Below are 23,282 nucleotides of genomic sequence, written 5' to 3'. Positions count from 1 at the left end.
AAATACATCAAATGATAAAACTGATGCTGTATAAGTGACCAATCATTCACACTCTTTTCATAGGCCAGATGAAGGCTGTCTTGGTAGGAGAACAGCAGTGAAGATTTATGTCTATCATATTTGTTCTTTCACTGTTGTTTTCTTTTTAGTAGCACACCATCAGGATCACTGTTGGAGAAAGGTAGTAGAACTGGACATTTTTCTAACCAAAGCAACTCTGTGTCTTGATGTTGTTAATGCATAAAGCATTTGTTATTGATTCCTTGGCACAGGGGAACCTTGTATACCATTAACAAATAAATTACAGATCAAACAACAGCGATGACTTTCAATATGTCAAGAGCAGTTCAATAGCCAGAAGTGTGAGAAGTCCTAGTGAATGAGCTGAGCTGGTCCATGGGCCTTTCAATTCAACTCCTAAAGCCAAGGCAGATGGGCATGACAACATAGAATCACAGAATCATAGAATGGTTTGGATTGGAAGGGACCTCCATTACCTTTGAAGGTCTAGTCCAACTGCCCTGCAGTCAGCAGGGACACTAGGTCAGGTTGCTCAAAGCCTTGAGTATCTCAAGGAATGGGGCCTCACTGGGCAACCTGTCCCAGTGTTCCACCAGCCTCATAGTGCAGAACTTGTTCCTCACATCCAATCTAAATCTCCTCTTCTCTCATTTCAAGCCATCACCCCTCATCCTATCACTGCAGGCCCTTGGAGACAGTCCCTCTGCAGCCTTCTTGTAGCCTCCTTCAAGCACTGGAAGGTCACTGTTAGGTCTCCCTGGAGCTTTCTCTTCTCCAGGCTGAGCAATCCCAGCTCCTTTAGCCTGTCCTTGTAGCAGAGGTGCTCCAGCCCTTTGATCATTTCTGTAGCACTCCTCTGGACCCACTCTATCAAATCCATCTCCTGCTATAACTGCAAACTGGATTTAAAGCAACCTAAACTCAACCCCATACATACGCACCCCCACAGCTCTATGGGAACCCATGCACATACATACACACACCCCCCTGTATTTTTATGCTTATGTAGATATGTGTATATAGAAACACACATACAAACATACACCTGCCTCCCAACATTTCCCTTCCCTAAAGACCACCTTAGAAAAATAGGGAAATATCAACCAAATGAACTAGGATACGTCTCACAGCCATGAACGACATACAGGCAAAAAAGAAAAGGCAAATCTTAAATTTGTGGGGTTTTTGTTAGTTCCCTCTAATGCCAAGTGCTGGAAGATTGTTTTGTTTCCTCTCCTATGCAAGTCTCTCTGTCAGACTCACTCCTGTGAGGGGTACAGTAATTATGCACATACAGAATGATAGCTTGACATGGTGGAAACCAGCCAACATCAAATATAATTGCTTTTGGAAAATAAAGGGGTTGAAATGCTGTCAAGGTGGTTTTGCTGTTTTATGAAGTTGGCATTTCAGAAGTGCCTGCTGGAAGGATACTGGGGTTTTTCCAAGCTTTGAGTTGAGATTTCAGCCTATCAGGGACATTATGGTGAAATCATACCTTGGTGTATCTCCTACAAGAGCTTTCCCTGTCTTGGAGCCCATATTACAGGAAAGATCTGTACGTGCTGGAACATGTCCAGAGAAGGGCCATGAGGATGGTCAGAGGGCTGGAGCTCCTGTCCTATAAGGACAGATTGAAAGAGTTGGGTCTATTCAGTCTGGAGAAAAGAAGGCTCCAAGGAGACCTTCTTGTGGCCTTCCAGTATCTGAAGGGGGCTACAAGAAAGCTGGAGAGGGACTTTTTAGGGTGTCAGGGAGTGATAGGACTGGGGGGAATGGAAAAAATAAAAGAAATGGGTAGATTCAGATTTGATGTCAGGAAGAAGTTTTTCACCATGAGGGTGGTGAGACACTGGAACAGGTTGCTCAGGGAGGTGGTAGAAGCCTCATCCCTGGAGTTTTTTAAAGCCAGGCTGGATGTGGCTCTGAGCAACCTGATCTAGTGTGAGGTATCCCTGCATGGGGACCGGCAGGGGGGTTGGAGCTGGATGATCCTTGAGGTCCCTTCTAACCTTAACAATTCTGTGATTCTATTTCTCTAAGAGAAGCTCAGTTCGTTCAAAGAATTAATATTGTTTAGAAAGATTATTGCTAAGACAGCTAGCAAAATGTTAAGTCTATAAGAAAAGACAACAAAGAATCCAAGTAGAAACAATTCCCAGAAGTTTAAAAAAAAAAAAGAAAAAAAAAGGCAATAAAATCCCATAAAAACCAGGTCACAGGTCAGCCTTTTCAGTTTACTGCAACTCCATTGACTTCTCTTGTACCATCAAAAGAGAGCAGGCTGTAATTTTAAATCTTGTCAACACTGCTTCACAGAGGGCCTGGTATTCATGCCATGTGTAATAGGATGTTTCTTTCACAACAGTGTTTCCCCTCCTGTTGTTCAGAAAGCTGTATGGTGAGGAGTGGGAACAACCCACAAAGGAGGAAAGAGTTTTGTCTGCACACAGTCTCTGCCAGTCACAGGTTTTACATCTGTGCTGGCTTCATGGGAGGACAAGGAACAGTCACTACTACGCTGTCACCATCTGAAGACTTAGAGGAAGTTCAGGTAACTCTGCAGGCAGTTCTGTCTTGACCTCTGTGTAATGACTTCAAGTATAGAATAAATACATAGTACATTCCCTGTGCCTCTTTGCAATGGTTCCACAGTTCAGCCTAGCTAGATGCCAAAAAAAAAAAAATATTTTTCCTTTTTAAAAGAGAAATTTCTAACACCAGGAGGAAATAAAGGCACCATGTATAGATGACTGCCCTTTGTCTCTTAGATAAAGTCTTTCTGGAGATCCAGAAGGGTAGTATGTGGATCTGGGGACCAATGTAAAGATGCAACTAAATAATATAGGCTATTTTCTTGTTTGTTCCTGAAGGTAGATGAAGAATGCAGATCAAAAGGCAGAGGATGTGGCAGGGGTGGGCAGGGTTAAATACTTGGAAATGTGTAAAGTAAGAAGAAGATAATTTAATTTAATGCATATGCTTTTATCTAGCTGAAAAAAACCCTACTCTATGACTAAAATCTTGCAACATTTTAAAAGGGCAAATTGTTAGCAGGGTGAAAAGCTGTTTTGTAATGAACTTCTCACACATGATTATAAAAACACTCAGTGCACTGTTTTGCATTTATGAAACTGACAGCAAAAAAAGCTAACAACCTCCTCCAGTTCTAACTTCATTACTGAACTCTATTCCCTGACATTAGCACTTAGAAAAAAAATGGGCAGTCTAACCTTTAGCTACATCCATCCTGTGCTTCATTCTGCCTTTCTTTAAGGAAACTGGGGTTGGCAGTTGCAAAGGTAGCAGGGATAGAAGAATAAGTCCTGGTCCCATTCATTTTGTGGAGTTCAGTCAGTATTTGCTCTATTCACTGGCCACGAGCAGTGCTTACCTCCCTGGGCTGAAAGGAGCATTTGAACCATTTCATTGTTTCCCTCATCCATCTAAGCTGAACATTTACCAAAGCATCACATTTATAGGTTCATGAGATGAAGAGGAATTCTGCTATAGATATTTTCCCCAGTTCCTGAAGAACTCCTCAGTCAAGCACACTTTGTCCTAGCTTCATTAGCATGTGCCCACACAAGCAATCTCCTTTTTCAACATTCAGGAAGCAAACCTTCAATGTTTATAATCATAGCCTGTCTTTATCTGAGTATACAGTTACTAAGTAAATGATGACTAGTCCTTGAAGTAGTTTAATGACTCAGAGCAATGAAACAAGACAGAAAAATGGATTTCTCTGAAACTTAGAGTCCTGTCTCCTCTCTTTTCTCCCCCTTCCTTAATATTTCCTTAATTAATCAAATTTTAAGTATATATATATACTAATATAGTGTGTTCTATCTAACCCCTAGTGACGGATCCCAGAATTTCACCCTTGAATTAATTAATTTTACAGAACAATCTCTATTTTATGTGTGGAAGCATTCTTTACCATTAATTTGTCCTGACTGTTATTTCCAGTATGTTGCATTATAGTCAGTAAATTATATATGCTGGGGTTTTTATCAGAAAGAATTTAACATTTGAACACTCAGCTGTAAAATCTCTAACATACAGCACTGAGAGTCCCAGTAGTGAAAGCTAAACTTGTCCTAAGGAAAAAGACTTTATGAAAAAGAGATTCTGGAAACTTTTGTTTGCATGCATTTGATAGCTGGCCATGCCAGTTCATTGGATTAACTGCTATTAAATCTTTTGAAATTGTATAGTTTCCTCTAAATGTCTCTTTAAAATTTAGCTTAGGCAATATTTACAGTTTTTATGACTAAACACAACAGAATTCTCCTGATTTTTCTTCTACATGATAGAATCACTGCATCACAGAATATCTGAGGTTGGGAGAGACCTTCAAGATCACAGAATTGTCAGGGTTGGAAGGGACCTCAAGGATCATCTAGTTCCAACCCCCCTGTCACAAGCAGGGACACCCTCCACTAGATCAGGTTGCCCAGAGCCACATTCAGCCTGGCCTTAAAAACCTCCAGGGATGAGGCTTCCACCACCTCCCTGGGCAACCTGTTCCAGTGTCTCACCACCCTTATGGTGAAGAATTTCTTTCTAACATCTAATCTAAGATCACCTAGTCCAGACTTTGATCCACCACTGCAAGGTCACCACTAAACTGTGTCCCTAACCACCATGTCCACACAGTTTAAATACCTCCAGGGATGGTAGCTCCACAACTGCCATGTCCTGAGAGGGAAATAAATGAAATTTAGTGATGTTGAACACATGCCACTTGCTCTATATAAACTTAAAGAAACACATTAATGATCTATTTGTGTTTATCAAATAGAATTTTCATACAGGTGATTTTTTGCCTTAAGCAGTATTTTTATGAAGAGGAAAACATAAATCTGGAGGAGTACATGAGAAATTTAACAAGACAGGAAAACTGAGGTGGGGGCACAGGTCTTGAAATACTGTGCTGCCTTTACCAATTCAGTGTGCACTTTAATTAACAAAGCATCTTTGTATGAAATTCTGGTTATAAAATATGCAGCTTGATTAGTAAAGTATGCAAAATTTCAGAAGTTATAGCATTCCGTTCACCCAATGAATTATACAGCAGAGCAGGAGAGGTTCACAGCTGGATGTATAAATTACAAAGGTGGATCAGCCAAGTATGCATCTTCATTTAAAAAGAATTTTCAAAAGTTAGTTAAAATTCAGCACGTCCCTTGGCTATTAAACTATGCAATTTGATCTACAAACCTCTGAACAATGAAACTGAGAAGGATATTCCACACTGCATCAATGCAGCAAATCAGAACTGGCTAAATTTATTGCTGAAATAATCATGCAACACATCACAAGTGGACAGGAAATCAAGAAGTTTAAATAAGTGATATTCTGTCCAGCTTTGGCACTCAGGGCATAATTCCACCACTGCAGACCAAGGTTTGCAGCTTCAGTGTTCTTTTCCATCGTTACTAGTAAGACCTCACTGAAACCTCACTTGGAATACTGTGTCCAGATCTGAAGCCCTCAACACAGCAAGAACATGGACCTGATGGAAGAGGGTCATGAAAATGACCAGGAGACTGGAACACCTCTGCTACAAGGACAGGCTGAGGGAGGGAGTTGTTCAGCCTGGAAAAGAGAAGGCTCCAGGGAGACCTTCCAGTACCTGAAGGGGGCCTACAAGAAGGATGTAGAGGGACTGTTTGCAAAGGCCTGCAGTGATAGGACAAGGATCAATGGTTTGAAATTAAAGAGTAGATTTATGTTGGATGTTAGGAACAAGGTCTGCACTGTGAGGCTGGTGGAACACTGGAATAGGTTGCCCAGGGAGGTAGTAGAGGCCCCATCCCTGAAGATATTCAAGGTGGGGCTTGACTAGGTTCTGAGCAACCTGCAGTCAGCAGGATGTCCCTGTTGACTGCAGGGGGGTTGGACTAGATGAGCTTTGGTGGTCCCTTCCAACCTAAATCATTTTGTGATTCTATGATTACACACCTCCTTTTGCCTTCAAGCAGGCACTAAACAGGTATGTGGGATATTTGAAGAGGAAAAGAAAGAACTGAGCTAGTTCCAATGAAACTAAATCAGGTCAGGGAGAAAAGGATGACATTGTTCGGTCAGCTGGCAAACCAGGTATCTTAGTCATCATGAACAAAGTTAACTCCAGTTTATTCAAGGTCATGTTTAATCAGTTCTATTCATGAATTTATTGCAGATTTGTATTTCAATCTTTCACCCTCATTTTTTAGAAGGAAGATATGGAGCAGGAGGTATGAGAAATGTGCATGTAGGTTTTCAGGAGATTCAGCACTTCATATCCTTCTATTTTAGAGCACAACGACTGAGTGGGTGTTTAAGCTAAGATGGTGCAACTTCTTACGACCTTCAGAGTCCTCATTCAGGGAACTATTGAACTCACTTTAACAATTTTATCAGGCTGAAATTTTGTTATAATGATGATTTCTTTCTCCTCTCATCACTCCCTTGGGAAAGCAATGGGACAGTGCAATGTGATCAAAGCTCTGCAATTGAAGCTGATAGAGAAAAATGAAGCAAAATGCTCTGGTTGCTTAGAAACTTGTACAAGTTTTGCTCCAATACTCAGTGTCCTTTGTCACTGAATGATTAATGAACATGCAGTGTTTGTTTACTGCAGGAAATTAAGGCAGTAAATAAAAGCACTATCACTTTTATTTATCAGAGAAGACTCTACAAGGACAAAGAGCCAGAAATCTAAGATGAGAACAGAAACCAAGAAAATCACTTTATGAATTGTTTGATGCTCTAGAACACACATAAAAATTGTTTGATGTGAAAAGGGGACAGTCTGGTGTAAAAGCCAACTCCCAAAAGGTTTTTGGGAAGAGGGAAAAGGGAAAGGATGCACTGAAAAAAGCCCTGCAGAACTCTGGTTCTGCACAGACTTTCAATAAGCCCATCATAGGAAAAACATCCCTGGACAAGGCTAAGAAAAAAATATATAAATAGGATTCCTTAATCATCACCATCTAAATAATGGAAAACAAACCTGTAGTTAAGTTCTTTTGGTTTTGATCTTTGACAAATTTCAGATGACATTAAATAATGAAAATGTTGTATTACAGGATATCCTACCTACATCTGGCTACTGGAGGGCCTATGTCAAATTTCAAGACAGGTAGGGGATCAGCAGTATCTGATTTCAAAATTTGCCAACATGCTGTGGCCTGCCTGTATCCCATTTGTAAACAAATCTGCATTTGCATTCATTCCAATGCAAACTATACTCATTAGTGCAAACATCCCTAAAACCATAAAGAAGGAATTGCAGCTGAATTACACACTTGAGACAGAGAGAGGGATGCTTAGCTATACAACCTAAAAAATAAAAACTGAGACTAGAGAACAAAGCAAAGTGGGTAACATCTACAGATTTTCACAATTTGTTTGATATTGAATTATCCAAGATTTGTTTAACAAACTTTTCTTTACTTCGCTATGCTCACTAGCAGCAAGCTACTCAGTCACCTCCACAGGAGCAAGTTCTATCTGGAACAGCTTGTGTATTCAGTGCTTCCATTCAAGAGCTGTTGTGACAGACTTTTTCCTACTGTCTTATGTATTTCACCTGCAATGGCACTGTATGGGATTATTGAGCACACAGTACATTCACTCAACATACTCTGTCCCTCTGTTTCTATTTATTCCAGTTTTATTTATGTTGTGGTAATTGCAGCTATAATACATGCACTTGGGATTTCTGTTAACAGCTCCCACTGTGCTGTTTGAATGAATTTTGCCTCAGTAAAAGCAGCAGATTGAGCTTTCTGTCAGGCATGTCATAAGACAGACACAGTTTACAATGTTCCCAGGCTGGCAGTGGACAAGACTGCATACTTCAGCTACTATGCTGTCACCTCTTACATCTCCCCAAAGCTTTTGTTTTATCAAATGAAACATCTGTGTCAGCTCTGCCTGATTAGTAGAAGAAACAACATGCAAACTAGGTTCTGCATCTCACTGTTATGCAGCAACTCTTCAACTAGGGACAGTTCTGGAAATGGTTAAACACCAGATCACATCTTTTCCACTGCTGATCTTCCTGCAACAGCTCTACAAGTTCTGTTAGAGTCTTTAAGAGAAACCCAGGGTATACCTGTACACATTGACAGCAAAGAGCATTCCAACCTAAGCCATTCTATGATTCTGTGATTTGTTCCTCAGCACTTTAATGCAGAATATAGCCAGGCTGTAAAAATATATGTACTAGCTTGACTAGGAAAAGTCAGTCACATCAGTAGTTTCTAAAGGCATTAATATTTCCATCTGGATTAAATTCATTTATAGGTGAGCTAAGCTTACATCTTGAGAATCACATTCCTGGATGCTCTGATTTTCTTCCTTTCTTGAGGCTGCATGAAGATTCTCTTTCTCTGCTGAGGCATTCCGCTGGACATGGGAAACAAAAACCAAAATAAAAGAGAGAAATCTCAAATAAGTCACATTTGAAAAACTAGGATAACACCAAAAAAACCCCAAAACCCCCAAACCCACAAGAGTTCAGATGCTGTAAATTGTTAGCTACTTTATATTCTGCATTCCCAGCAAAGTTCATAGAGGGAAAGATTCAATGTACATTCTTGTTAAAGCAGAGCACTGCAAAGGATTACTTTCATAAAAGTAATCAAGACTTTATATCTGAAAACTGACCAAGGCAAAGTGATTTGGTGGTAGATTTTCTTTCTTACTAAGCAAGATTAGAATGAAATACCTGTTATATTGTGTTCTCTTTTGTGCAAATATTGGGATGGAAGGGGGAGGAAAGGGTAGGGGGGTGGAAAAAAGGCATTTTTTAGAACTTGTATTCTTCAGAATCTTGTGGATTCTGGGAGAGCTTTAGGCCCTGAGTGGAAACCATTTATAAACTGCTTTACCTCACTTCAGCTTTCTACAGCCTCTTCCCTCTGGGACCTCACCATCCTCGCGAGCTGGCAAAGCGTGTTCTGTTTTGTGCTTTTCACTCACCTCCTTACATTCCAAATGGTCTGCTAGATGGGACAGGTACTACACAACCCAAGCTGACACTGATCTGCACATCCTGAATTGTAGTTTAAAACCTCACCACACCTAACAACAGAGACTAAGAAGGTGTCCTTCCAGGGCCTGGCTGGGTCTTGTAGATTTGAGTTCTGTCCTTATGGCCAGAACACCACAGTGCTTTCTTCCACCTTCTGTAGGTACTCTTAATGTATAACATTTTGAGACTGATTTTTCACATGAGAAAAAAAAAACAAAAGGAAAAAAAAAAGCTAAATTAAAAAAAATGTGAAGACTCATCTGTTTGCTGCTGCTGTCAGAGTCTTTGAGGTAGGCTTTGTAAACAAGATCCTTTCTTATTAAAAATAATCTCTTCTAATAAAAAATGAATATGCTATTATTTGTCTGAATGAGGCTTATTTACTAGACTGACAGCTTACTCATAAAAATGCCATCAAGTGTTCCAGAGTGAAACGATTTGGAAACTGTTCCTGAACTCCTTCCCAATTTGCTTACAGTTTTCTGAACCCTCCTCAAAGCTTTTCAAAACAGGATTTCACATGTGAATATTTTTTCAAGGATCATCAACCCTTTTATCTTGTTTCTTTAAAATAACTTACAAATTACCAAGCTCAACCAAACACCGAGCTTTGCATTTCAGAAGTTTGAAACAAGCAAAATGTTTGCAATATATTTAATCTATCTGTTTGCAGGCAAAGCTAGACTCCAATTTGCTTGCAGCAAAATTTGCAGAATGCTTCTGAAAGAAGATCAAGCCAAACTCATTATTTCTTTGAGTTCTTTCCCAAGTCTGCACTGGGATAAATGACGGAGCCCAATTCTTCATGCTTTTGAAATTTCCTTCAGTCATGTTTTATACATAGTTTATTTTCTACCATCAAACAAATTTTCTTGCATTATTATTGTTATAACATCCTCAGCAAAATAAAACTGCAAGGCTGGATGAGCTGAATTCCATCTTTCATAACATGCTTTGACTTTGATGGGCAGTTCAATTCTTTGCCATATTACAGGTAGTCTTATCAGATCTTTCTTCTTGCCACATGGCTTTTGGCATGAATGCACAACTCTTACTGTCTCTAGTCAGTGTTTGTTCACAAGAGATGCCAGAGTGCTATTGACAGGACTGCTTGCCAGGTGACCTGCCAACATAAATATGGGTTTCATCAACACATTTATGTCCTGTTACTTAGACTCTCACAGGTTATTCTTTTCTACACTGAAGTCTTCTACTAGTGACATTCCGTTTCCACATTACAAAAATATTCTATATTTAAGGATATTCATGCTGATCTAACAAGAAGATTGCACAGCATTTTGAATGGAAGCAAACCAAGTGAGTGATTTCTGGCAGAGTGTAAGTTCATGATGTTGAAGGACCCAAAAAATCCCAACTTCTATGTGACCCATGATAATTTTTCTCTAATAATGGGCAATGTTGTGATATTCATGTTCATATCTTGCTTTAATAACCTTTAAATGGAGAAGTCACTGTATTTTGCCCAGGAACATATTTCTTTACTACTGAAGGCTTCACTGGCCTAATCTACAATCAAATGCTACCTGCAGGGAAGGCTGTCTCTGGTGTGCCTGTTGTGCCTGGCTGCACTTCTTGACTTCTGGCACACTGAGCAAGGCCAACCTCAGAGACCTCCCTGGGCTGGGGAGGGGTGGCTTCTATTCACCAGCCTCCACAGAGGGTACTAACAGATGGGCTGCAAGGGGCTACAGAGAGGAAACAACCAAGGCATGAGTCATCCCCATTTCTCAGCTCACTCAAACACTTCGTATTCTTCTGGGAGAGGTTTTATTCCTTTGGGATGGAAACAGCTTATTGTAATGTCTGGGAAACCCCCAAATGCTCAAGGATTTGTAGGACTTGCTGTGAAAAACTAGAGCGGTTTTGTATGTAGCAGGTAGATGAAGTTGTCAGAGATTTTCTGGGCAAGGTGTATAGTGCAAGAGCCAGAATTATCTCCTTTCCAGAGTCACTTCTGTCTGACAGCTCCTGGAAGCCAGGGACTTTGTCTGTATATCACACACACAGGCCAACTGCCACGTAATGCCTTGCATATTTATATCAGACATGAACAAAGTGTCAATCCTCTCACCTTCTCCTTCCCTGCTCCTTTTAAAGCAGCATCATTTGCATTACAGAAGTTTACAGCAGCATTTTGGATGCTGTGATAGAATCTTTGACACCCTGCTAGCCCTGCAAATTTCAGTCATTTAAAAATAATTCATTATTATTTCTTTCCACAACAGAAACCACATCAAAAAACAAGCACAAAACAAACAAACAAACAAAGAAAAGTATTACAAGTATTACTATCTATCTGTATCTATCTATAGTATAAAGGATACCCTTGTAGCACATTTCTTTATATTCTGACTTGAAAATCTTCCAGAGTTTAACTCACATGCAGGAATAAATGAGTTCAGTTCTAGTAACAGTAATCACCTTATATATTTCTATGACAGTGGTGATCATTGTATATGTATGTAGAATCATAGATTGGTTTGGGCTGGAAGAAACCACCGAAGGTCATCTCGTCTGGGAACCTCTTTCTGCAGTCAGCAGGGACATCCTCTGCTAGATCAGGTTGCTTGGAGTCTTGTTAAGCCTCCTCCTGAATGTCTGCAGGCATAGGGCCTCAACTACCTCCCTGGGCAACCTGTCCCAGTGTTCCTTCACCCTTGTGGTAAAGAATCCGTTCCTAATATTCCATCTAAATCTGCTCTGCTCTAATTTCAAACCATTGCCCCCATCCTACAGGCCTTTGCAAACAGTCCTTCTGGAGCCTTCTTTTAGGCTCCCCTCATGTACTGGAGGGCTGCCATTAGGTCACCTTGGAGCCTTCTCTTCTCCAGGCTGAACAACCCCAGCTCCTCATCCTGTCCTCGTACCAGAGGTGTTCCAGCCCCCTGATCATTTTTGTGGCCCTCCTTTGGACCCACTGCAACAGGTCCACATCCTTCCTGTCTTGAGGATTCCAGATGTGAACTCAGTACTTCAGGTGAGGTCTCACCAAAGAGTGAAGTGGCAGAATCACCTCTCTTGATCTGCTGTCCATGCTTCTTTTGATGCAGACCAGGATGCCATTGGCCTTCTGGGCCAATATACATAGGCATAGATTTGTCTGTGCTTACAGAACAGGTAACCAACTTTTCTCTATTGCACAGTCAATACTATTTAACAATAACTGGGAAAGACATAGCTCAGGTTTTATTTCTATTTAATGCACATAGTTATGTTGATATAGAGTAATTCTCAAAGGACTGCCAATCCTAGTGTACCAGATCCTTAAACTCCCACATGTTATTTCTTAAGCAAACAGAATTGCACTTGTTTATTTACTATTTTCTTCTTTTTCACTATATTCTATTATTCTATATGCAAATATCTTGAAGGTGGAAAACAGCTGCTTACCACAAATGATCAGAAGGTTTGCAAAGAACAAGAACAACCTCACTCCCATCAGAAGTGAAAATTGTTACCATGGATAATCAAAGATCACATTTGCTTTTTTCACACATTTCACATGCACTTGTGTTGGATTTAATGGAATTTCTTGGAGATGAACATTCACAATAACCTCAAATGGCTGAACATCCATCAGAGAGAAAGGACATGTTCTTTCAAACAGATCATTTGGGATGATAGATGACATATTTAGCTGTTAATTTCCTGAATCATCCTTTCAATAACAGTACTGTAAGAGCAGAAATTTCCCTCACACATGCAGCCACACCTAGCAGTATATTTTGTTGGACATAACATGTACATTATTGTTGTAAAATATTTGAGTTTTAACTATTCAGGGGTCCTTCCTCTCTTGAAAAAAAGTACTCTTAAAAAAAATATATATATGATTCTAAAGTCTCAGTTGTCAATACCTTTAAACACTCCCATTAGTGCTATACAGACCTAATTTCAGTTTGGGTATACTCTGACAAGCTACATTTGCTCCATAAGATCATTCTGGCTGCCATTTTTTTCTAGCTTGCATTATTTTCAGAGTGCCTCCTTAAATCATAAAACTAAACTAAAGACAAAGGACCATTTGAAGGGCAGCTTGATTCCAGAGATAAGGGAATCTACTGCCATATACTTTTGGGTGATAAGAACTTGTGCAGTTACAAGAAAGATTCCTGACAAAAAAAGACATTTGTTACTTTCTGCAGGTAACGGAACTGAGTCCTGCAACCAAATACATAGAGAAGTCTTCTACAACATAAAAAAAGTTATTGAAATGTGAGGACAGATGGCATTTTGACATTACTTGAAATGGCACTGCATCATAACACCACCACCAAAACCAGCTATTCAGCTTTGAGGATCACTGAACACTAACATTTTCCAAATGAGTTCCAATTACAAAAGCACCTGTGCCCAGTAATTTTATGCTAATTCAATGAAGAATGCAACAGATTTAGCATCATGAGTCTACATAATTTCTCATTTATTACCTGTACCAATGGAGCCTATTGTTTATCTGCTCTATTCTAGCAGAGGACATAACTGCAAAGTGAGTTTAAAGAATACTTGGTTTACATTCTACCAAACCCAAACAGGTCTTTCATTGTTAAAATTATCCAGACTTACTATCCATATAGAAAACTTAAATAAAGGATGTTAAGACAAATACTAGGCGATACTTTGTATGTTTATAAGAATCTAAAATCAGAGAATAGTTCAGGCTGGAAGGGACCATAAAGATCATCTTGCCATAGGCAGGGACACCTTCCACTGGACCAGCTTGCTCAAAGCTCTATCCAGCCTGGCCTTGAACACTTCCAAGGAGGGGACATCCACAACTTTTCTAGGCAATCCTGTTCCAGTGCTTCACTATTCTCAGGGAGAAGAACTTCTTCCTTACATCTAGTCTAAAACTACCCTCTTTCAGTTTAAAGTCACTACCTCGCATCCTGTCACTACATGTCCTTGTAAAAACTCCCTCTTTAACTTTGTGTAAGCTCCCTGTAGGTACTGGAAGGCTGCTATGAGCCCATGGAAATGGGAATTACACCTTGTCAGTAAAAAAGCAATATGAGATTTTGGTGACACTTTATTCCATAAGAGAAGCCAATAGAATTGCCAAAATATTTTTCTTTACATGATTATCTGTTGGGGTTTTATTTGTAACCAGGTAGGTGTTCCCACAGCTGTCGACAGCTTCTGTCTCACTTTAATTGTTTGGCTGATATGCGAAGAGGAGGAAAATACCTTTTGAAAAACATTTCCTACTCTATGAGTGTATACCAGTGTATGAAAGTTTGTGCCTTAAAGAACAAAACCTAAATTACACTTCATATAATCCAGTTAGGAAATTGAAGCAGTGCTATCAGATCTGTTCTGCTCCATCTGTTTGCACAGCTTTTCTTAATCCTGCCTTTTGCAGGTGAGAGAAATGCTCTATGGCTACACAATTCTCCTTCTTTCAAGTCAACTGGGCTAATGACACAAACATTTTCTGAAGGCTAGTGCTGCCTCTAAAGATGTAGAGAAGTGTGAGCTGCATATATATTATGCATTTTGAGGACAGCTGTCATGGGAAATCTGCTGCTAACATGTTAGGGGGTTGGTCCTGCAAAACCCTGGACGCAACCACAGCAATGTCAGGGAGAGCTGAGCATGCTCAATGTCTTACAAAACAGAGTGGGATTCCTGTAGGACATCCTTTGCCTCTATTTTTTTTTTTTTAAACCCCCAATGAAGGCTTTTCCTGTGATCTCTCTGGGGATTTCCTTTAGACTAATCTCCTATCCTGTCACAGATTGGAAAGAAAGTGGTTGTGTAGTACTACAGGATTGCAGTCCTGAGTTCAGATCTCATAGCACTACACTTACGTCACAGGGTTACCATAAAGTTCTGCTGCAGACACTTTTATAATTCATCTGATAGTGTGTTGTTGAGGTCCACAGACAGCTTTGCATAAATATCTCAAAAGGAGTGGATTCTAAACCCCCTTATTTATATCATATAGGCCTGCATATTTTGTTGTTGGATATATTTAAAAGCATAAAAATATCATTGCTAACCTGCTTTCAAAGCATTTCATTGCACCCAATGCACCTAAATCTATATTATATAGATAAAAGGGAAAGTAGAACAACCTCTAAAGTGACCAAGCAAGGAATTACATTTAGTACTGAAGGCTCTGTACAGTTGGCCAAGAAACACAACTGGATTTGCCACGCAGAGCATCAAGACTTTCTTGAATTATTGTGCTGTTCAAGGACTCAGTAATAGGCTTCTGGCATCATTAATCATTTGTATTTCAATTACAAGCTTTTAATGTGTTATTTCTCTAAGTCAAGCAAAAGAATTGGGGGCAATTTGAGAAATCACTGGGTTTGGATATAGTGAAAGCTGTATCTGTTTTTCAGGCTGCAAGAGTTGGGGCTGTTCAGCCTGGAGAAAAGGTGGCTCTGAGGAGAACTTAAGAGTGGCCTTCCAGTACCTGAAGGGGGCCTACAAGAAAGCAGGGAAGGGATTTTTTTTACAAGGGCTTGTAAGAGTAGGATCAGAAGAAATGGACTGAAACTTGAGGAGGGCAGATTTAGACTGGAGATTAGGAAGAAACAAATATAGTTCTATATTTTGATGACGTGCTTGCATGCCATTAAACAGCAGATAGAGTTATTCATGCTAGCTTGTCTCCATCTTCCTGCTTTTAATTCTTGCTTTTCACATTATAGATTGAAACCTGCTTGGAACAATGAAAAAGTGTGGCCCTGATGACAAACAGCACGCTCAAAATAGGTCTCCTACTGTGTTTTGCAGTAGGCAGTGCCCCTTATTTCACAGATGACAAAGCACAAGTACTGCATAGTGAACTGCAGGATCACTTAATCAGTGGGAAATAGTAGGAAAGAACTTTGTTTCATTCAGTTGCCCAGCCTGCATTTTTCATGGTTTACCCCACTCAGGGACAATAAGTGAAGTATCAGTCAATTGAAATTAAGAATATTGTGGTAAAATACAGAGATAATTCCATCTCCCAACAAATACAGCTATTCTTTTAGGTCCTAAACAGGTGAAGTGATGGAATACATTTTAGGCTGAGCTATCACATGCATTTAAAATATAAGACTGGAACAAATCTAAATCAGGATGGCAAGTAGCTAAAGGGTGGAGGTCACAAGGATAGGGCTGGGCTCTTTTCAGTGGTGCCTGGCAACAGTGCACAGGGCAAAGAGCACACAGGAGGTTGTACTTGAAATTAAGGACAAACTTTGCTATGAGAAGGGTGCTGGCACACTGGACCAGGCTGCCCAGAGAAGTCATAGAGTCTCCTCAACTGGAAACTTTCAAAACTCACCTGGATGCAGTGATGTGCAACCTGGTCTAGGTGAGCCTGCTTTAGCAGGAAGTTTGGATTACAGGATCTCCAGAGGTACCTTCCAAATCCCACCAAAAACTTTAGGAATATGCTACATTCAAAAGTTAAAAAATTAAAAATATCCAAGAGCAAAGCAAAGGCCGTGAGTACACCATTTATACCAGTATTGCAGAGCCTGGTGGGTCTAGATTTGGGGGTTTTATTATGTGCTGCCTACCACATCAGTATTCAGATATTCTCTAGAGCTCCTAGCATGCTGAGCAAAAAAGCAACCACCAAAACTTCTTCACTAAATAATATACATAGTTTTAATCTCTGAAAGATGTATCTGGAGATAAGCAGAGCTTATTAATGTCTTCCTAATAGAGATTTAGGCTTCTGTGCTTCTGTGCTGTCATTGGAGATCTCAGATCAGCATGTGTGATAGAATAAATGGAATACTCTGCAATATCTGGGCACAATTTTAGCATCTGAGGATGAAGGGTCACCTTGACCAAGCTTAATTGTTCTTGGCACTTATTTAACCAATTTGATGTCCTTTCAACAGAATTTTTATGCTGCCACTTTTTTTTTTTTTTTTGGTGTGTGTGTAAAACACTTCAAATAGAAACTAGCTGATGTGCTTCTCCTATTTTTGGCTCTACAGTCACATTGAAACTATTTTATTCAACTCTGCTGAGGCAAGCCTAATCTTAAAATCATGAATCTGAGATTTTTTTTCACTTCTTTCTCCCATTCTCCCACTTGACTTGCAGTGGGAGTTACACCTTAACCTTTTCTTTCTGTCCTTGCAGTTCCCTAGTCCAGTGTTTGGCCACGTCGCAACAGAAACACAAAGGAAGATGCACCATGGAATCACCAAATCAAGCATATATTTTTCAGGTGTGTCATAATTTGGTGCTAAAGCTGTGCTAAACAAACTCCATGATGGTTTGAACTATGTTATTACCTACAGGAAATTGAGAGGAAGGCAGTTTGTTCCCTTCAAGGTTAAACATTCACACAATGGATTGTGAGGGAGAGTGCCATGGAGTGGTTTTAGCTGATTCTGCTGCCATGTAACTCAGCTGGATGTGAGTGTTGAGGAGGCTGAAGGTCCTAAAAAAGTTGAACTGTTACACAGAATCACAGATGTTAGGTGTTGGAAGGGACCTCGAAAGAGCATAATAAGAGTGAGACTTTGGAGCATTTTTCATATACAGCAAAGTGACCTGCAGTTAACAGCCACAAAAATGCAGTAATAACTGGTTACCAGTTACCTCTCCAGCCCATTACCCCATTGTTAATTTCAGAGTTGAACCCTGGGCTAAGGGGCCAGTCCAGCTACTTAGACTCTGTAACAAAAGAGTGAGGTCAAATAGCTAACAAAATGACAATGATTATAAAGATCATGCCACTGAAACTTCAAAGGAGCATGATATTGTTTTTAACTTATGGACTAATAAGAGATGATGCTAGGTGTTTGATTTTTTTTTCCACTTTCCCTTGATTGTACTTAGCTGAAAAAAAAAATAAAACTAATTTACTACCAAGATAATGTGCTAATAATGAAGACTTCTTTAAAGTAAGTAATAAAAACAAAGGGCTTCAGCTTTCAATATAATGATCTCTGGTGTTAAATGTTTTTTTCAGCATGTAATAAAATTTTATTAAAAATTAGTCACTGAAAAGAAAGGGCTGTAAAAAAAAAAAAGTTCCCTGGAAGCTTTCTGAGGCAATAACAATCTCAGTTTGAAGCAAGTCCTGGAAATAAGAGATACGAGGAAGAACTATTGACCAGCTTTCCAGACTTGTACCTCCTTTGAACAGTCTCACAAGCTCTCCTCACTCCTGTTCCTACAAGAATGCTTTCATAGACTTAACAAAGATATGAAGTTCCCCAAGTTTACTTTGATGGGGAATGGATGAAGTACTTATTTGCAGATAAAAGAAGGGTGGCCCAGAGTACTTTAACTTCTCTGAATTTTTACACTGATCAGTGTATGCTGGAGTCCAAAATATTCACAATAGATCAAAGACAGAGGCAATGTCTCCTTGCAGCGGCTTTTACCACAGAAGTGATGCATTTCCTTGTGAGATCTTTAAGTCTTTTTAAAATGGAGTGGTAGTTCCCCTATTAATCTGTGTTACACACTTCTACAGGAGGACAGTCCTCATTCTTATGCAGCCTGTGTTTCCTTCATCAAGACTAGGACACTGGAGTGGCATTCATATCTTCTCTTTCCACTTCTGCTGTGTACAAGATGGGAGGGTGTGTCATTCTTCACAATTTGAATTAATGTGCATTTCCACTCCTAAAACAGTGCAGTTCACAAAATACACAAAAACCTCAGGGCATTTCTAATGAGGGAGTTTATCTGGGGAATACATGAAACAATGTTTTTGCATTAGGCAAAACCACTACAGAGCAAAGCAGTCACTGTTACTTTGATATGTGTCACTGCATTTTCCATCATTTCTGTATTCAAGCTTGGTGCTGGAAATGGACTTTTTTTTTTTTTTCCCTCTGTTCCACTTCTGACTGTGGCTTGCCATTATTTTGTTACTAAAGCATTGTGGTGTATTTAGAGCATAGGTACCTTTACACTGCACATATTTGAATGATAGCTGTTATTATGAGTTTTTACAATGTATATTTTTAACCTTTCTATAAAAAGGAATTAAACCAGAGCAAAAATGCATTCCATCTGCTAACTCCATATAAATCCACAGAGTTGTTTGTTATGCCAAGATAGAGTAAGTGTAGAAGGTGCCTCAACAGGAAGCTGGTCCCAGAGCTCTGATGCATGCAACCCACATATCCAACATCAGGCAGCCTAGGAGATGGTATGGTTTCTATCCATTAGCAGTACCCTTTAAGTACCCAGGTGCTTTGGCACTCCTCTGGAGATTAAAAAAGGAAAGTGGAGTTTCATCCTTCCTCCTTTCTATTAGTTTTTCTCTGTCCTCATCACCTCCGTAATGGGAATGGGGAAAAGAAATTGCTACACTGCAAGCCACATCCAGCAACTCTCAACTAGTTCAGGAGCATTTTCCACTGTCAGAACACAGAACGGTTACTGCTGCAACATTACACAGCAAAAGAAACTCTATAAGAAAAATAATTGCCAACAATTCAGAAAGTTAAAGACCTCATAGTTCGGGATTAATGACCAGCCTTCTGGTTATGCTTGGTCGAGTTGTTAGTGTCATAGAACCTGTATGCACGGAGCCCTAAATGCATTTGTAACGGTCAATGCTTTCAGCAGCAGTGCTGGTGTTATGACAGGTACATGACAGGTAAAATGGCTTTGGTCTGAAGTATTAGTGCCAATTCAAGTGATGCATTCTGTATTTTATGTTCTTGCATATTGCAAATATTAACTCATTTAGGACATGTCACAAACCTCAGACTGATCTTGCTTTTGAAGGGAATTTTCTCTGCAATTTCAAGGTAAGGATTTCCCATTAGCACCCACTCTGCTAAATTCTTAAGCTACCTAGAACAACAACTTCTTTGCATTGATTCAGGCACTTCTACACTCTGATTTTCTAAACCTGATTTACGCTTCCTTACGTTCTTTGCATTGTCTAGAAAGACCAAAACACCTTCACTAGGAAATCAATTTTTTAAAATGAGCCTTCCCAAGAAATTTGGCAATTTGCTTTCCTAATTACCCTTTCTACACCATGTTCTGTGTGTTAAATATCATCTCTAACAAGCACTCAGGTGTTATGGTCATCAGTTATGAATAAAAATATGCAACCTACTTATTCCTCCCCACCCCCCCCCACCCCCGGCTTCTTTTTAAGCAGGAAACACCCTAGTTCCCAGGGATGATTGTCCCCAAGTGATACACACAATCCTTGATGTACCCTTCAGTGGATTTAAAATACATTTGACATTTTTTAAAGCAATTTTTAGGCTGGATGAGAATATCTTTGAAATAAGATATTTACCAGAGAGATCATCATTTCTTTCCTGAAGATGAAACAGCTGCTTATCAGGCTTGACAAGAGGCACAATTGCTGCTCATCTGAGATTCCCATTTTTTACAAACACAACTGTATTTAAGCAAACACGTTTATATTCACATAAAAACACTGCCCTGCTGTATCAAAACGTATAAGAAAATCTAACTTATTAAAAAAACAAAAAGAGAGAGAGAGAAAGCCCTACATCTATAGTTAGAGTTAGTTGGTCTGGAAGAGGAAGCAAATGGCAAGGAGAAGATACATAGAAATGGATGTCATCATTTAAAATCCTTCTGTAGTACAGCTCAAGTACAGAGGGTATAATTATGGACTGACTAGGATTCTTTGACAACCTATTTCACAGCAGCAGATTTCAGTGGGTTTATAATCACAGATAATGCACAGATTTATAATAATGAGGTGTCAGTGTGTGGAAGAAGAGGATTGCAGACCATTATTTTCTCAGACATTTTCATGGCATATGCCAAGTGCAGAGAAATGTGAGCATTGTCTATTAAAGAGGCAGTATAACTTATTCAAGCACCTTTCCATGCAGAGGACTAAATGCTGGTTCTCTAAAGGCTGGAGCACAGAAACACTGACATATTTTACCAGCAGGAACATTAAACACGAAATCTATATGACCATGGGAAAAAAAAAGAAGGAAAAGTACTTCATGTGCCAAATATGAAAAATTTAATTCCAATTTCTACACTGTATTCCCATTTCTTTTATTGCACTACAGTAACACTGCTAAATCCAATGAGACCTCAAATGATTTAAAGTCTCTGACCCTACACCAACCCTAAACATGGGCATAGTGGCTTGTTAAGCCTTTCCCTCCAGCACACCTCTGCATTCTTGACAGAGGTACAGACACTTCCAACCTGAAGAGAAGGGCAACAAGAACAAGTCAGACAATTCTACAGCCACATTAACTAGGGAAAATGTGCTTCTGAGATCCCAGGACAAAACTCAGACTGCATGACCTACAAGAGAAGAGTCTGGTCTCCTGCAGAACGTAGAACCAGTGATCTTAATCTAAGTGAGCACTAATATCCCCATGTGCTACTACTAATTTATACAGTGCTGTGTTTCCAGAGGTAGTAATTTTGGGGAATAAAGGTTTCTTCCTGCAAAAATTATTAAGGAAACGACAGTCTTTCTTGTAAGAGTAGGAATGTGGGATCCAGTTTATAATTACTTTCTGTTTTCTGAAATTATATTTCTATTTTAATTACATTCAGAAATATTACTATTTTTTATTGTTTCAGCCTCTGCACTAATAGTGAAGACCAACAGCTGCCATGTACGAATTATAAATTGGCTATGAGTTAGCCATTCCTATTTATTTTTCAGGAGAGAGTTTAAGGAGGATATTCAAGTGTCATTCTTCTGCAAAACTTCCTTTTCCATTGAAATCACTGATTTCTAAATCTACTGAGTCACCTGAATTGATGAGCAACGTGCAACCATGGAGGTGAAACTTATCAGCACAGGTGTTAATCACTGTACATCTTGAGTGGAATAAAATGCTGACCTGGAACAGTTTTCATCACAATTTTTTTCCCTTTTGCTTTCTCCTAGACTACCTTTCCTGTCTTGCATGTTTAGAACATGCTTTATGTGTTCTTTTATCTATTATACAGAACCTTTCTGGCAAATCTGATTTGGTTGTCCCACACTACTTTATAGTAGTCTTCTTCACTAAAAAAAAAAAACAACAAAACAAAACAAAAACACAATAAGTAAAAACTGTATTGCTGCTTAGTGTTAGATTACCACAAACTCACTATCAGTCCCTACCAGGTAAGTAATCCTAGGAAATAACATCCTGCCTTATTTTAGATGCAAATCCATCTTTCTTGTAGATTTGTTATGCAGGCATGGTCCATTTACCAAGTGATAGACAGAATTTTGTTTCTCAGCATAAAAAAAGTAGCAGCTTCCCAACTTTACTAAAAGTTTATTGACAGCAGAAAAAGGCTTAGAATTATCCTCAAAATTCATCCTAATCTTCCACTGAATTTAAAATCCTCCTTAGTTCCAGTTTGATGCTCTTATAGGGCGAAATTTCAAATATGTTTGAAAAAATGGAGAGAGGAACCTTACCTTGGTGCTTGTCACTTGGAATGGCACTTTGGAGCCCTTTGTAGCTGGGGATGTCAGCTTCTCAGCTGGTTTTGAAGGCATTAGATTCTTAGTGGGAGGCTGATTGTGCAGAACGGAAGACAAGCAAAGCTGCACCGTCTCCTTCAGAGCTTTCAGCTGTGACTCCTGGGAAAAATGAGAAACCATCAGCTCTCTAAAATGTGTTGTTATGAACAGAATTGCTTGTTTTCTCTCTCTGCCTTAAACCAAACATTTATGAGCAGTTGCTGCTGCTTCTTATTAATGGTAGAAATTAAGGCTGTTTAAAGGAGTTTTTTTTTCCCATGGTTAGGTTACTGTGGGTTGCAAACCAAACTGCCCAGAAAGTCGCAGCACTCTTCCCTTTCCTCCATGCAGTTTTATCCACGTGACTGCAAATAGTTAGCAAATACTATTTTACCTGAAAAGAAACCAAAAAATGCAATCTTCCAAATGTCATACAGTATCCAGGTTTTTACACATAATAGTTACAGAGAAGTAAATGTTTGTGACTGTTGCAAAGACACAGGCTTAGCATGAAGTCTTGTTTACAATGTTCCAAATCATTGCTGTTGCTCCATGGGGTATAAAGACTGATTGCAATCCAACAAAGATGACTTCCCCTATGGGCATATTATGCTGTTGCAGTGTGTAATAAATAAACCATAGGGGTTTTTTTCATCTGTTAAGAATATCACTGCCCAGCTCCATTACTGTCCATCAAAAACAAACTAAACCTTTTAAATGGTGAAGTGCTCGTGACTCATGTTAGACCACTGCTATTTTACTCACAGAAATACAAATAGGTGTACTAATGAAAAT

The 23,282-nt window shown here is 39.4% G+C and overlaps 1 protein-coding gene across 1 annotated transcript in view; it reads right to left on the bottom strand.

The window, feature by feature from the left end:
- Nucleotides 1-23,282, bottom strand: part of LUZP2 (leucine zipper protein 2) — a 62,739-nt gene that overhangs the window by 4,546 nt on the left and 34,911 nt on the right. Inside the window, exons 6-7 of the mRNA XM_054390608.1 lie at nucleotides 22,443-22,607; nucleotides 8,335-8,421 (exon numbers count right to left, since the gene is read on the bottom strand). Of these exons, the coding sequence (XP_054246583.1) occupies nucleotides 8,335-8,421; nucleotides 22,443-22,607 (252 nt within the window). The remainder of the gene's footprint in view (nucleotides 1-8,334; nucleotides 8,422-22,442; nucleotides 22,608-23,282) is intronic.

This window comes from Indicator indicator, chromosome 21, assembly GCF_027791375.1.
Source record: "Indicator indicator isolate 239-I01 chromosome 21, UM_Iind_1.1, whole genome shotgun sequence".
Taxonomy (NCBI): Eukaryota; Metazoa; Chordata; class Aves; order Piciformes; family Indicatoridae; genus Indicator; species Indicator indicator.
This window is presented reverse-complemented; position numbering and strand designations above follow the sequence as displayed.